Source organism: Phoca vitulina, unplaced genomic scaffold (genome assembly GCF_004348235.1).
Source record: "Phoca vitulina isolate PV1807 unplaced genomic scaffold, GSC_HSeal_1.0 scaffold111, whole genome shotgun sequence".
NCBI lineage: Eukaryota > Metazoa > Chordata > Mammalia > Carnivora > Phocidae > Phoca > Phoca vitulina.
In genome coordinates, this window is record NW_022589814.1 from 637554 (window position 1) to 653673 (window position 16120).

The window sequence follows — 16120 nt, forward strand, 5'->3', positions numbered from 1 at the left end:
TGTAATTTAAGGGGCATCTGGGTGGCTCAGTCAGTTAAGCATCTGCCTTTGGCTCAGGTCATGATCCCAGGATCCTGGGAGCGAGCCCCACATGGGGCTCCCTGCTCAGGGAGGGAGTCTGCTTCTCCGTCTTCCTCTGCCCCTCCCCCTGTTCAGGCTCACTCTTTCACACACTCTCTCTCTCTCAAGTAAATAAATAAAATCTTTAAAAATATGTAATTTAAAAATTATTAAAGGAATTAAAATGTTATACTAGAAAATATCCACTTGAAAGAAAGAAGAGAATAAGGAAAGAATAGTGGATCAAACAACACATGAGACATATAGAAAGCAAAATGGCAGGTGCAAATCAATAATAACATTAAACTTGAGTGAATTAAAAATCGAATCAAAAGGCAGAGATTGTCAGATTAGGTAAGAAAACAAAATCCAGCAATATGCTATCCACAGGAAACAAAGGTTAGAATCAAAGATACAAATAGATGGAAAGTAAAAAGACAGGAAAATACATACATACAAACAACAACCATAAGATTGCTGGAGTGACTATAATAATACCAGACAAAATAAATATTAAGACAATAAAATGTTATTCGACTATAAAAAGGAATTAACTACTAATTCATCTACAGCATGGATGAACCACCCAAAAACATTAGGCTAAGTGAAAGGCACCAGTCACAAAAGGACATATATCATGCAGTTCTATTTATATGAAATGTTCAGAATAGGCAAATCCAAAGATTTGTGTTTGCCAGGGTCTTAAGAGAGGGGCAAATATAGAGTGAATGGATACAAGGTTTCTTTTGGGAGTGAGTTAAATGTCCTAGAATTAGATAGTGGTGATGGTTATACAACCCTGAGAATATACTAAAAAAAACTGAATTGTACCCATTTAATACACAAAATGTATAGTATGTTAATTTTATCTCAACCTATAAAATAGAAAGGAAAGTAAAATAAATAGATTGCCAGATAACCAAAGATTAAGAGAATTTATTGCTACCACTTGCATTATCGGAAGTATTAAATGATGTCCTTCAATGTGAGACCTGAAACCATAAAAATCCTAGAAGAGAGCACAGGCATCAGACATAACAACTTTTTTCTAGATATGTCTCCTGAGGCAAGAGAAACACAAGCAAAAATAAACTATTGGGACTACATCAAAATAAAAAGCTGCTGTAGAGCAAAGGAAGCTATCAACAAAACTAAAAGGAAGTCTGCCAAATGGGAGATGATATTTACAAATGACATATCTGATTAAGGGTTAGTATCCCAAGTATATAAAGAACTTATACAACTCAACACCCAAAAAACAAATAATCTAGTTAAGAATGGGCAGAAGAAATGTATAGACATTCTCCAAAGAAGACATCCAGATGGCCAACAGATACATGAAAAGATGCTCAACATCACTCATCATCAGGGAAATGCAAACCAAAACTACAATAAACTACAATGAGATATCACCTCACACCTGTCAGAATGGCTAAAATCAAAAACGCAAGAAACAACAGGTGTTGGTGAGGATGTGGAGAAAAAGGAATATTTATGCACTGTTGGTGGGAATGCAAACTGGTGCGGCCACTATGGAAGACCGTATGGACGGTCTTCAAAAAATTAAAAATAGAACTACCATATGATCCAATAATCATACTACTAGGTATTTACCTGAAGAATACAAAACACTAATTCAAAGTGATATATGCACCACAATGATTATTGCAGCATTATTTATGATAGCCAGATTATGGAAGTAGCCCAAGTGTCCACCAATAGATGAATGGATAAAGGCGTGGTATTTATATACAATAGAATATTATTTAATCAGAAAAAATAAAGAAATCTTGCCATTTGCAACGTCCTGGATGGAGCTAGAGAGTATAATGCTAAATAAGTCAGTCAGAGAAAGACCAATACCATATGATTTCACTCATATATGGAATTTAAGAAACAAAACAAAAAGAAATAAACCCCAAACAGGCTCTTAACTATAGGGAACAGATGGTTACCAGAAGGGGGAGGTTGGTGAGGGGATGGGTGAAAGAGGATTAATAGTACACTTATCTTGATGAGCAGTAAGTAGTAAATAGAATTGTTAAATCACTATATTGTACACCTGAAACTAATTTAACACTATATTAGCTATGCTGGAATTAGAATTAAAAAAACAGTACATAAACATGTAAAACAGAAAAAAAATGATGTCCTTTGGACTGAAAGGCAATGACACCAAATGGATAAGTAATGACCACCTGTAAAGGTAATTTCATAGGCAAATATAAAAAGTTGTATAAATACACTTTTTCTCACTATTCACTTAACTGATCTTTTAAAGATTTTATGTTCTTAGACTTGTAACCAAAAGCACAATTCATAAAAGGAAAAATTAATAAATTGGACCTCCTTAGAACTAAAAACTTTTGCCAGTTGAGCTCTTTTCTTCCCTCCTTCACCGTCCCATCCCCCGCTCAGCCCAGGTTCCCCACTCCTCCCCAGAAGACCCTCCTGCCGGGACTTGGTGCCTGGCACCAGGTGCCCTTGTGGCTGCAGGGCATAGAGTTGGCTGGCACCGGGGGGAGGGGAGTGGGGTAACAGGACCAGGCCTGGGAAGCCACGTGGCGCTAACAAAGGGAGTGGCTGCAGCCCAGGTGGTCAAGCGTGCAGCAAGCAGGGTAAAGCCAATTGTGCAGAGCTCTGCAGCGAGCAGCCCAGAGAGAAGCAGTGAAGTCCTGGAGCCCAGCTGAAAATGAACTGGTCTCCTTGAGTGGGCCCAAGCCCTGGCGCCAAGCCTCTGTCCCAGCACTGAGGTCTTCCTCATCCACGAATGCTTTGATCCCAGGCTGGATGTGTGCCCCTACTTCTGGGCTAAGGAGAACCTTCTTTGCAGGAAGAAAACGTTTGCTTATTTGGCACATGAGCTGAGCTACAGGCACTGACCTTGGCCCTGGAAACATCAAGATGATTTTTGATCATCCTGAGATAAATGAACGTTGGCCTCCAGGCCCAATAAAGTAAACATTCCTCCCATGGAGAATAGTGCTGGTTCCTGAGGACTTGAAGGGCCTGCAGCCCCAGGGGGCTTAGCCAAAAACCAGTTTTGTTTTCCTGCTCTGGAACAGAGTGGCTGCCTTGAATGCCTCTTTCATTATGATTCACACCAACTTGAAGAGAAAGTTCAGTTGCTGTGTGCTGGCCTTTCTCCTATTTGCAGTCATCTGTGTGTGGCAGGAGAAGAAGAAATGGAGTTACTATGATTCCCTTAAATTGCAAACCAAAGAATTCCAGATGTTGAGAAGTTTGGAGAAATGGTCTATGACTTCAAGCAGCACCCAGAATCCCTACAGGGGCAGCCAGGCCAACAGGCCCCAGGGCCCAGCAAAGGCCAAGCCACAGGCCTCCTTCCAGGTGTGGAACAAGAACAGCTCTTCCAAAAACTTTATCACCAGGCTGCAGAAAATCTGGAGGAATTATCTGAACATGAAGAAATATAAAGTGTCTTACAAGGGGCTAGGGCCGGGGGTCAAGTTCAGTGCAGAGGCCCTGCACTGCCACCTCTGGGACCCTGTGAACATATCCATAGTAGAGGCTGTAGATTTTCCCTTCAACATTTCCAAATGGGAGGGTTTCCTGCCCAAGGAGAACATTAGGACCAAGGCTGGGCCATGGGGCAGGTGTGCTATTATCTCATCAGCAGAATCTCTGAAGTCCTCCCAGATGGGCCAGGAAATAGATGATCATGATGCAGTCCCAAGGTTTAATGGGGCACCCACGACCAATTTCCAGCAAAATGTGGGCACAAAAACTACCCTTCGCCTGATGGACTCTCAGTTGGTCACCTCGTCAGGGCACTTCCTCAAGACAGCTTGTACAGTGAGGGATTCCTAATTGTGTGGGACCCATCTGTTTGCCACTCAGATATCCCACAGTGGAACCGGAGCCCTGACTACAGCTTCTTTGAGAACTATAAGAGCTATTGCAAGCTGCATCCTGATCAGCCCTTTTACATCCTCAAGCCTAAGATGCCCTGGGAGCTGTGGAACATCATTCAGGAAGTCTCCACAGAAGAGATTCAGCCAAATCCCCCATCCTCTGGGATGCTTGGCCTCATCATCATCATGATGATGATGCTGTGTGACCAGGTGGACATTTACCAGTTCCTCCCATCCAAGTGCAAGACCAATGTGTGCTACTACTACCAGAAGTTCTTTGGCAGTGCCTGCACGGTGAGTGCCTACTACCCACTCCTCTTTGAGAAGAATCTGGTGAAGCACCTCAACCAGGGCACAGACAAGGACATTTACCTGCTTGGCAAAACTACACTGCCTGGCTTCCAAAGAATTCGCTGCTGAGCATGGGCTCCCTGGTCAGGTCCCCTTGCCCTTCTCCACCAAGCCTGGGCAGACCACATTCCTGAATACTCACAGCTTGCACTGTGGGCTTTCTGTCAGCAAGAGTCCCAGGCTCGAGGAGCCCAAAAGCAAGCAGCCAGGTCCAGCCTGCCCTGTAGCTGCAGAGATATGTGAGCCCAAATCCTCCAGCCACACACATACACACACACCTAGCTTTCTTTCCACAGGTAAATGCAAGCTCCACCTTTCCCACCAGGGCTGCCAAAGCTGGGCTGTTTTCCCCCACTGGAATGTTATTCCCACAAACCAGCACTCTCTATTGCTTGAAATCTGCACCTAGACACTGATTTCATGTGTTAAATTCTCCCAAATTATGATTGTGCCCTGGTACAGGGTGGCTCTGGGGGGCCAGTAAGTGGTACAGGACATAGGAAACATGCTCAATTCCTCCAGAACAAAGTTGCCCCCAAGGACCATGCCCCTGGGAGAGGTGGTGTTCTGTCTGGCTGGCTGGTTTGGTGGATCCTTAGCCTGGGTGCTTATGAGCAAAGGGTCTTGATGAACCCATAGCCATCTCCATATGGAGATGAGAGGCACAGAAGGGTACCATCCTCCAGTTCCTCATAGTTCAGTGGGAGAGAGACAGGGAGGATACAGTGTGTTCATTACACGGGGTTGGAGGAGGGAGGTGTTGTGGAGAGGCCAGCACACTTGGAGGGGCCATACACTTGCTGTGTCTGTGGCTGGAGAGGGCTTCACAGAGCTGGGGCTGTGGAGGAAATTTTAGAGGAAGAGAAGAAACATGTCAAGCAGATATTTGAGTCATTTGAATTGTGTTTTCCTTTCTGCCGTTGTTGCCCGTATTTACTCTCTAAGGTCTGCCTGAACTTAAAGGCTCAAATTATTTTTTGAGGAAACCCTTAGCCCTGTCTGAGGTAGCAAGTACAGCCCCGTGGCACACACTAGGCAAGCCAGATGCCAAAAACCGGATTTGTCCAGGCTCACCCTGGCCAGACCCTACCCTGTAGCTGGGTTTGCCCACCGTGTCCACTGTTGATGCCCACCCTACCCCCTCCTGACTGCCAATCTTGCTTTTCCCTTTGAAAGTAGTAGTTTTCTCCTCTCTCAAATTGCTTTTAAGCATTTTCTGCTTTGAGTATCCTGACCTGACAATTTCTTTTGACCTTCATGGGCGTTTTGTGGAATGTCTCTCAGGGAGTGGGGATGTGGTTCCCTAGAATTTAGTCGCTCTCAGAAGTCAGAGCCTTAGAGATCATGACTGATTCTCACAATGTTTATCAGACTGCCGTGCCCTCCACCCCTCCAGCAAGGGAGCAACGTCAGAGTCTCCAGACAGAGGTCTTGCCACCACAGTCTGCAAACATGCTTCCAGGTAGTTTTGCTACCCCCTCCCCCAGTGGAGAAGCACATTGGAATAGTCCGGCCCCCAGTGTGGAGAAAGTAAAGGACTCACATAGGGTCAGAAAGTAATGCTGTAGAGCCAGGGCTCCTAGACCCAGGATTCTGGACTCCTGGCGCCATGTGTTCAAGGGCCTCTTAAGCGTGAGCTCCAGACCAGCCATCTGGGAGCTGCAGTGCTCACTTGCTGCCCTAAACCCTTGGCTTATATAAGCAGTAGAAGGAGCCCTGAAGGGAGAAGCCCTGGGTTTTCAAATTGATGATCCCCTACTTACTAGCTATTCCACCATGGGCGAATTCTCCTGAGACTGTTTCCTCATCTGTAAAATGGGGGTGATGAGCCTACATCAGGACTGTTGTGAGGGTCACATGAAATATCTGTCTTGGTTCTATACTTGGCACATAGCAGGTGCTCAGTACATTGTGGTTTTCTTCCTTCCTTCCTTCATTAAGGACCTGCTCTGTGCTCACACCTGAGGAGGACCTTACTTTGAGGGAGGCCAGAGAGGGGGTCCTGTCCTCAGAGAATAACTATCCTATTGGGAGACAATAACTACCCTGCCTGGAACACCCAGGAAACCATCCAAGGCAGTGGAGGGTGCAGAACACGCCCTTCCTCCTCCTCCCTCCTTGCAACTCAGGCCTGATTCTGCTTGGGAATGGGTGGAGCACTTGGGCCACTTACTGCTGTGTGGAGCGAGTCTTTTCCACCTCTTTGGGCCCATAAATTCCCGGCTTGCTTATTTTTTTTTAGATAATCTCTACACCCAATGTAGGGCTTTAACGCACAACCCCAAGATCAAGAGTCATATGCTCTACTGACTGAGCTAGCCAGGCACCCATCTGGGTTGGTTCATGTTCTGATGGAGGCACTCATTGCAATCTTTGAATCACAAACACTGAGTGAGAGGAAGGTGGCATTCCATCAACAGGAGATAGGTGTTGGTGTAGACACTGAGACTACACTGGGTAGATGCTAGCTCTTAATTGTTATTATTAATATAAGGAATCAGATTAATTTAAGTGTGATTCTTGGTCTACAGAATTTTTAATTCTGTGTTTTTTCTACATGGAAACAAGTAAAATGCAAATGAGATAGGGGTATTGTTGGTTTGGTGACATATTTAATATTTGTGACAGATAACTTAAAAATGATGACTGAGTGCTACAGGAAAGTCCCTATCCATAAGGGGTTCTGCCTTCATCAGTAGTCATCTATTCATCCTGTGTCATGAGGTCCCACAATCCTTCCACCAGTCACATAAGTTATTCACATTGGTTTGGAGACCTCAATCTCAGAAGCTTCTGAAACATGCCTAATCTAATTCTGAATTACCCAAAGATTATGTAAAATTTTAAAATAAATGTGTTTTTAAAAAAAAAAAAAACTTTAGCCAACTGGAAGAAAGCCCATGTGAATAGGATGAAAAGACAAACTACAGGCTGGAAGAGAATGTTTGCAAACCACATATTCAGTAAAGGACTAGTATCTACAGTATATAAAGAGTTCTCAAAACTCAACAGTAAAAAAAAAACCACACACAAAAACAAACAATCCAATTAAAAAATAGGCAAAATACATGAATAAACATTTCCCTAAAGAGGATATACAATAGCAAATAGATACATGAAAAGATGTTCAATATTATTAGCCATTAGGGAAATGCAAATTAAAACCACAATGAGATATTACACAGCTATCAGAATGGCTAATATAAGAAATAGTGATGGGGTGCCTGGGTGGCTCAGTCAGTTAAGCATCTGACTCTTGATTTCAGCTCAGGTCATGATCTCAGGGCCGTGAGATCAAGCCCCGAGATAGGCTCTGTGCTGAGGGTGGAGCCTGCTTAAGATTCCCTCTCCCTCTCCCTCTGCCCCTCCCCTCCCCTGCATGCATACACATTCTCTCTCTCTCAAAAAATAAAAAGAAATAGTGATAATACCACATGCTGGGGGGATGTGAAGAAACTGGATCATTCATACAGTAGTGTTGGAAATGTAAAATGGTACAGCCACTTTGGAAAATAATTTGTCAGTTTCTTAAAAAATAACTATACAACCCAGAAATTACACTCTTGGGCATTTACCCCAGAGAAATGAAATTTTATGTCCCTGCAGAAACCTGAACACTAATGTTTATAGCATCTTTATTCTTAATACTCCAAAATTAGAAACAACCCTGATTTCTTTTTTTTATTTTTTAAATAGATGAATTGTTCATCTATTGTATATATATACCATGGAATTCTACTGACCAGTAAAAAGCAACAAACTCTTGATAACACACAATAACTTGGATGAATCTTAAGGACATTATGCTAAATTTAAAAAGTCAATCCCAAAAGATTACATACTGTGTGATTCCATTTATATGACATTGTTAAAATGACAAAATTATGGAAATGGAGAACAGATTAGTGATTTCCAGAGGTTAGGAACATGGAGTGGAGGAAGAAGGTGGGTATGGTTATAAAAGGCAATATGAGGGATCCTTGTGGTGATGAAACTGTTATTTCTTGATTGGGTCAGTGTCAGTATCCTGGCTGTGATGTTGTATTACATTTTGCAAGATGGTACCTTTGGGAGAACTAGGTAAAGTGTTCAAAGTATCCTTCTGTTTTATTCCTTAAAATTGCATGTGAATATACAACAATATCAAACTTAAAAGTTGAATTAAAAACTATGCTAAGGAGGGGCGCCTGGGTGGCTCAATCAGTTACGTGTCTGCCTTCGGCTCAGGTCATGATTTCAAGGTCCTAGGATCAAGCCCGGCATCAGGTTCCCTGCTCAGCAAGGAGTGTGCTTCTCCCTCTCCCTCTGCCTGTCTCCCCAGCTTGTGCTTTCTCTCTCTCTCTTTGGGGGAAAAAAAAAAAAAAAAAAACTATGCTAAGGAAAGAAGCCAGTCACAAAAGACCACAAAATTCCATTTGTATGTAATGTTCAGCAAGGCAAATCCATGGAGATAGAAAGTAGATTAGTAGTTGCCTTTGGGGTAGAAATGAGGAGTGACTGCACATGAGCATGGGGTATATTTCGGGAGCAATGAAAATACTCTAAAACTCAATTGTCATGATAGTTGCACAACTCTGTAAATTTACTAAACATCATTAAATTCTACACTTACAGTGGATGGATTTTATGGTATGTAAATTATACCTCAACTGAACTTTTTAAAGGTAAGTTTCTGTATATGTAAAATTTTTGCAAAATAAAAATTTATTTTAAAAAATGATTAGTGTTAAAGAAAAAAGATTAAGACTTGAGGCACTCCCCCACCAAAAAAGGGAAGATATAAAAAGGAGATCAATAATTGTAAGAGCTTGTGTATCCCAAAATACATAAAATTGAAAGACAAATGACAAACTTGGGAAATATTTGCAAGTCAGGACAGTTAGTTTGTCAATAGTCTCAAACTATAATGGCTTTCTAATTACAAGTATACCTCGGAGATGTTGTGTGTTCAGTTCCAGACCACTGTGATAAAGTGAATATCACAGTGAAGCATGTCAAATGAAGTTTTTTGTTTCCTAGTGCATATAAAAGTTGTTTACACTGTATTGTAGCCTGTTAAGTATACAATAACATTATGTCTAAAAAAACAATATATATACCTTAATTAAAAAATACTTTAGTGCTACAAAATGCTTACCATTATCTGAGCTTTCAGCAAATCGGTCTTTTTGCTGGTGAAGGGTCTTGCCTCAATGTTGATGGCTGCTGACTGATAGGGGTGGTGGTTGCTGAAGGCTGAGATGGCTGTAGCAATTTCTTAAAATAAGACAGCAGTGAAGTTTGCCGTTGACTTACTTTCACAAAGAGCGGGTGATGATTCCCTTGCTACATCCAGCTTCTACGTCAGCGGTTGCTGCTTCACCTTACACCTTTGTGTTATGGAGACTACTTCTTTCCTTAAACCTCATGAACCAGCCTCTGCTAGCTTCAAACTTTTCTTCTGAACTTCCTCACCTCTCTGGGCCTTCACACAATTGAAGAGAGTTAGGGCATTGCTCTGGATTAGGCTTTGGCTTAAGGGAATGCTGTGGTTGGTTTGATCCTCTATCCAGACCACTAAAACTTCCTCCACATCAGTAATAAGGCTGCTTCTCTTTCTTACCATTCATATGTTCACTGGAATAGTGAATAATTCCTTTAAGAACCTTTTCTTTGCATTTACAACTTGGTTAACTGGCAGAAGAGGTCTAATTTTCCTGTCTTGGCTTTTGACATGTCTTTCTCACTAAGCTTAATCATTTTTAGTTTTTGATTTAAAGTGAGAGATATGTGACTCTCCCTTTCACTTGAACATTTTCAGGCTATTGTAGGGTTAAATGGCCTAATTTCAATACTGTTGTGTCTCGGGGAATAAGGAGGCCTGGGGAGAGGGGGAGAGACTAGGGAACAGCCAGTCGATGGAGCAGTCAGAACACATACACACATTTATCAATTAAGTTCATAGTCATACATGGATGTGGTTTGTCATGCCCCCAAAACAATGACAATAGCAACATCAAAGATCATTAATCACAGATCACCATAACAAATATAATAAAGATGAAAACATTGGAAATATTGTAAGAAATACCAAAATGTGATACAGAGACACTAAGTGAGCAAATGCTGTTGGGAAAATGGTGCTGATAGACTTGCTTGATGCACGGTTGTCACAAACCTTCAATTTGTAAAAAGTGCAATATCTGCAAAGCACAATAAAACAAAATATGCCTGTACTAGCACCCCAAAACAAAAATGGGTAAATGACACTCTCTTCAGATTCATTTGTTTACAACGAGCAAAAGCCATCTCTGCCTACCAGGTAGGCTCATTGTCATGAAAGGTACACACAGGGAATAGTGCTGGAAAGGCGGAAATGGAGACTGCCCCTACTCTTTCGTGGGCCTGTGTCACTCTTTCTGTTTCATCACTCTCGGGATCTTTTAGCTCAAGTTTTTGAGACTCTGGCAAGCCATGGATTGATTTGACTTAGATTCGCTGTCTACTCTGTGTCCAAATAGCCGTCACTGTCATAAAGATAAAGCTCTAGATTATCTGAGAAGGAGCTATAAGTAGGACAAGAAAATTAATTGATATGTTTATGATAGACATAGACCAGTCATAGAAGTATATAAGTATTTGTAAAAAATATGCAACCTTCGGGTGCCTGGGTGGTTCAGTCGGTTAAACGTCTGCCTTCAGCTCAGGTCATGATCCCAGGGTCCTGGGATTAAGCCCCGAGTTGGGCTCCCTTCTCAGTGGAGAGCCTGTTTCTCTCTCTCCCACTGCTGCTCCCCCTGCTTGTGCTTTCTCTCTCTCTCCCTCTCAAATAAATAAATAAAATCTTTTAAAAATATGCAACCTCATCAGTAGCAACAAAGAGATATTTAAATAGCAAGAGACTTTTTTTGCCCTTCAAATCATCAAACATTAATGATAACAATACATGCTTATACACTGCTAGAAGATAGGACAAACTGGTATGGAAAACAGTTTTGCAAAATGTACTGAGGACCTTTAAAATGGACATAACTTTGGCACAATAATTCCAAATCTAAGAATCTATCCTAAGAGAATGAATAATCAGAGATACAGATGAGATATATGTATGTGATCTTTGTAGTATTATTTATACTATTATATATAATATATATTTATAATAAAAGAAAAACTGTTAACAGTATAAGTTTCCACTGTTATGGGAATGTTTAAGTAAACTGGTATACTCCCATCATGAATATGCGGTCATTAAAAATCATGTTTTTGGTTAAAACATGTCCATACTACCCAAAGCAATCTACACATTCAATGTAATCCCTATCAAAATACCAACATTTGCCACAAAACTAGAAGAAATAATACTAAAATTTGTGTGGAACCACAAAGGACCCTGAATAAACCAAAGCAATCTTGTGAAAAAGCTGGAGGTGTGATAATTCCAGATTTCAGGATATACTACAAAGCTGTAGTAATCAAAACAGTATGGTACTGGCACAAAAATAAACACAAAGATCGGAGTAATGGAATAGAGACCCCAGAGATAAACCCACACTTACATGGTCAATTCATCTGTAACAAAGGAGGCAAGAATATACAATGGGGAAAAGATAGTCTCTTCAATAAATGGTGTTGGGAAAACTGGACCACTTTCTAACACCATACACAAAAATAAATTCAAAATGGATTAAAGACCTAAATGTGAGATGTGGAACCATAAAAATCCTAGAAGAGAGCATAGGCACTAATTTCCTTGACATCAGCCTGGCAACATTTTTCTAGATTTGTCTCCTAAGGCAAGAGAAACAAAACCAAAAATAAACTGTTGGGACTATACCAAAACAAAAAGATTTTGCTCAGTGAAAAAAAAAATCAACAAAACAAAAAGACAATCTACTGAATGGGAGAAGATATTTGCAAATGATGTATCTGATAAGGGGTTAATATCCAAAATATATAAAGAACTTCTGCAACTCAACACCAAAAAGCAATCCGATTAAAAAATGGACAGAGGGCCTAAATAGACATTTTTCCAAAGACATCCAGATGGCTAACAGACACATGAAAAGATGCTCAACATGACTCATCATCAGGGATATATATGAATCAAAACCATAGTGAGATATCACCTGTCAGAATAGCCAAAATCAAAAGTACAGGAAATAACAGGTGTTGGCGAGGATGTAAAGAAAAAGGAACCCTGGTGCCCTGTAGATGGGAAGTAAATTGGTACAGCCACTGTGGAAAACAGTATGGAGGTTCCTCAAAAAGTTAAAAATAGAAATACCATATGATCCAATAATTCCACTACTGGGTATGTACCCGAACAAAACAAAAATACTAATTCAAAAAGATATATGCACCCCTGTGTTTATTACAGCATTATTTACAATAGCCAAGATATGGAAGGAACCTAACTGTTCATCAATAGAGGAATGGATAAGAATGGTGTGTGTGTGTGTGTGTGTGTGTGTGTGTGTGTGTGTGAAATGGAATTTTACACAGCCATACAAAAAGATGAGATAGTGTCATTTGAGACAACATGAATGGACCTAGAGGGTATTATGCTAAGTGAAACAAGTCAGACTGAAAGACAAATACCATATGATTTCACTTGTATGTGGAATCTAAAAAATCAAATGAATAAGCAAACGAAAAGCAGAATCAGACCTATAAATACAGAGAACAATGTGATGGTTGCCAGAGGAGAGGGGGTGGGGGCTGGGCAAAATGGGTGAAGGGGAGTGGCAGATACAGGCTTCCAGTTATGGAATGAATAAGCCATGGGAATAAAAGGCACAGCATAGGGAATATAGTCAATGATATTTTAATAGCTTTGTATGGTGATAGATGGTAGCTACACTTGTGAGCAGAGCATAATACATAAACTTGGGGCACCTGAGTGGCTCAGTCAGTTAAGCATCTGCCTTCCGCTCAGGTCATGATCTCCAGGTCCTGGGATGGAGCCCCGCATCAGGCTTCCTGTTCAGGCGGGAGTCTGCTCCTCTCTCCCTCTCTCTCTCTCTCCCCCCCCCCCGCCCCTCCCCACTCCTTGTTCTCTCTCTCTCAAATAAAATCTTTTTTTTTTTTAAAGATTTTATTTATTTATTTGACAGAGAGATAGACAGAAGAGCACAAGCAGAGGGAGTGGCAGAGGGAGAGGGAGAAGCAGGCTCTGCACTGAGCAGGGAACCCGATGCGGGACTCCATCCCAGGACCCTGAGATCATGACCTGAGCCGAAGGCAGACGCTTAACCATCTGAGCCACCCAGGCGCCCTCAAATAAAATCTTAATATATATATATATAAACTTGTTAAATCACTAAGTTGTACACCTGAAACTAATGTAACATCATGTGTCAGCTATACTCAAATGAAAAAAAGATTTTTAAAGATTTTATTTAGACAGAAAGAGAGAGAAAGCGTGCGCATGCGCGTGCACAAGCAGAGGGAGGGGCAGAGGGAGAGGGAGAAGCAGGCTCCTGGCTGAGCAGGGAGCCCGATGCGGGGCTCCATCCCAGGACCCTGGGATCATGACCTGAGCCGAAGGCAGACGCTTAACCGACTGAGCCACCCAGGCGTCCCATCAAATGAAAAAAAAAATTTAAAGAAAATGAAAGATAAATGTTTTTGAAAAGTAATTAATGAGTGAAGAGTTCTCATAATGTTGAGTGAAAAAAGCAAGATACAGTATTCTATATATTGAAATAGAGAAAATTGAGATGCTAGGAAGAAGGAAGCCAAAATCATAATCTTAACAGTGGTAATATCTGAATGGTAAAAGTACAAATTATTTCAGTTTTTATCTTTCATTCTCTTTATACTTTTTTGTTTTTTCATATTTTCTGAATGATAATGAACTTTTGAAATCAGAATAAAATCATAAGTATTATTTAAAATTAAAAGAAGTGGAGTAAAAGGGGAGACTACCATATATTAAGACATATTTAAAACTTAAGTCAGTATGGTACTGGCATGAGAAATAAAAATAGACTAAGTAGGGTAGAACAGATCCTTGTATATATGAGAATTTAGTATATGATATGGGGGCTTCACCAAATAGTGAAGGAAGAATTAGACCATAATTGGCTCAGTTACAAATGGTAACCAGTAGTGCTGCTATGGTAGGCACTATCTATGCTAAGTGCTTTTATGTGCATTTTCTCCTTTACTTATTACAACCTTTTGAGATGTAGGTAGTATTATCCCCATTTTAGAGATGAGAGAGGGAACTAAAGCCCCTAGAAGCTGAAGCATTTGCCCAGAATCACACAGAAAAGAAGTAGTAGAACCTAGATTGAAACCAAGTATGTCAGACTTCAAGTCTGTAGTATTCTTTGCTACTGTGTTCTATGTATATAAAGTTTATGGCAGGGAGTCTAGAATACAGGAGGCATTTAGTAAATGTTATTCCTATGAGTAACTTACAGTTTGCTGCATATATTGTAATATATGATGTTTGTACATAGTATATATAATAACGTAAATACTACTAATAGTAATCAAGCTGTCTTGTCATTGAGATTGAGGAACTTCTGCGGGGAATTAGTAATCCTGTAGTTTTTCCAGAATAAATCCCCAATGGAATCATATAATTTAACAAATAACACATGATGAACATCACCAAATATTGGTTGGTTTAATAATTACTATTTCCTGCTGTCTCATTCACTCGCTTTGGACACTGTCCTCTCTTTCTTATAATTCATTCAAGGCTGGCTGATTAGCAGTGTTGGCCAAAAGATGGAGCTAGCGTTTCCTTTTGAATATCCTGCCATAGACTCATTTGTTTAGCAAACATTGAGCATCCACTCTGCCATGCATCATATGAGGGTTAGAGAAATGTGAAAAATTGCAAATTAATATTAACAAATATAAACCAAACCAACCAAAAATCTCACATCCCTAGGAAATTAAATACTCCTTCCTCTGTGAGGCCTTCTCTGATTCTCCCAGGTGAATTTAGTCACTCTTTCCTAAGAGCACCCAAAACAACCTGTGCAACTTATAAAGTCACATCCCTCTCAATGTATTAGTCTTTCGGTGAGCCTGCCTGTCTCCCACACTTGACTTCTTTTGGAGCTCCTTTAGGTCAGTTTTTCTTTCACAGTACTCAGGATGTGACTGGTACAATTTGGCTTTGGAGGATTTTTGTTGAGGTTTTTTGGTTTGGGTTTTTGGTTTTTTTTTTCCATGACCTGGTTGATGCATTCAGTCAGTCCCCTAATAAATATTTACTGATACCTACTCTATGCCATGTACTATGCTAGATAGTTTATAATAAATATGAATAAGAAACAAGACAATAGACAGGGCCAAACAGACAAGGTCCTAGATCTCACGGGAACTCACGTGGCCACTTGAAAGGAATATGTTTTCTTTGTACAAAATCAGTCAAACATTTGAACCTTATTTGTTGTATTGTTCAAATCTTCTGTGATTTTAAATGTATTTTAGGCATATTTTACATGTCAAAGCTTAATGGTGGTATGCTTAAAAGTCTCCCACTGTAATTGCATTTCTGTTCATTTTCTTCTATTTTTGCCTCATATTTTGCCAACAAAATAAGATGGAAAGATTAAAAATAAAAGAATGGGCAAAATTAAATCAAGGAAGTATAAATCAAAGAAAGAAACAATAAATAAAATAGTCCCCAAGGCAAAAAAACATTGAGGACAAAGGAGAATATTTTATATTGATAGAAGATATAAGCTCTGAATTGTGCACTATATAATATAGCATCGAAAAGTGTAAAATAGGGGCGCCTGGGTGGCTCAGTTGGTTAAGCATCTGCCTCCGGCTTAGGTCATGATCCCAGGGTCCTGGGATCGAGCCCTGCGTTGGGCTCCTGCTCATCA

The 16120-nt window shown here is 40.5% G+C and overlaps 2 protein-coding genes across 3 annotated transcripts in view; both read left to right on the forward strand.

The window, feature by feature from the left end:
* Nucleotides 1-16120, forward strand: part of FAM120C (family with sequence similarity 120C) — a 103780-nt gene that overhangs the window by 71462 nt on the left and 16198 nt on the right. The window lies entirely within an intron of this gene.
* On the forward strand, nt 3147-4682 carry LOC116628086 (beta-galactoside alpha-2,6-sialyltransferase 1-like). The gene is given in 2 exon segments (XM_032398185.1): nt 3147-3859; nt 3862-4682. Coding segments are annotated over 2 exon segments (1200 nt in total). The 5' UTR covers nt 3147-3153; the 3' UTR covers nt 4356-4682.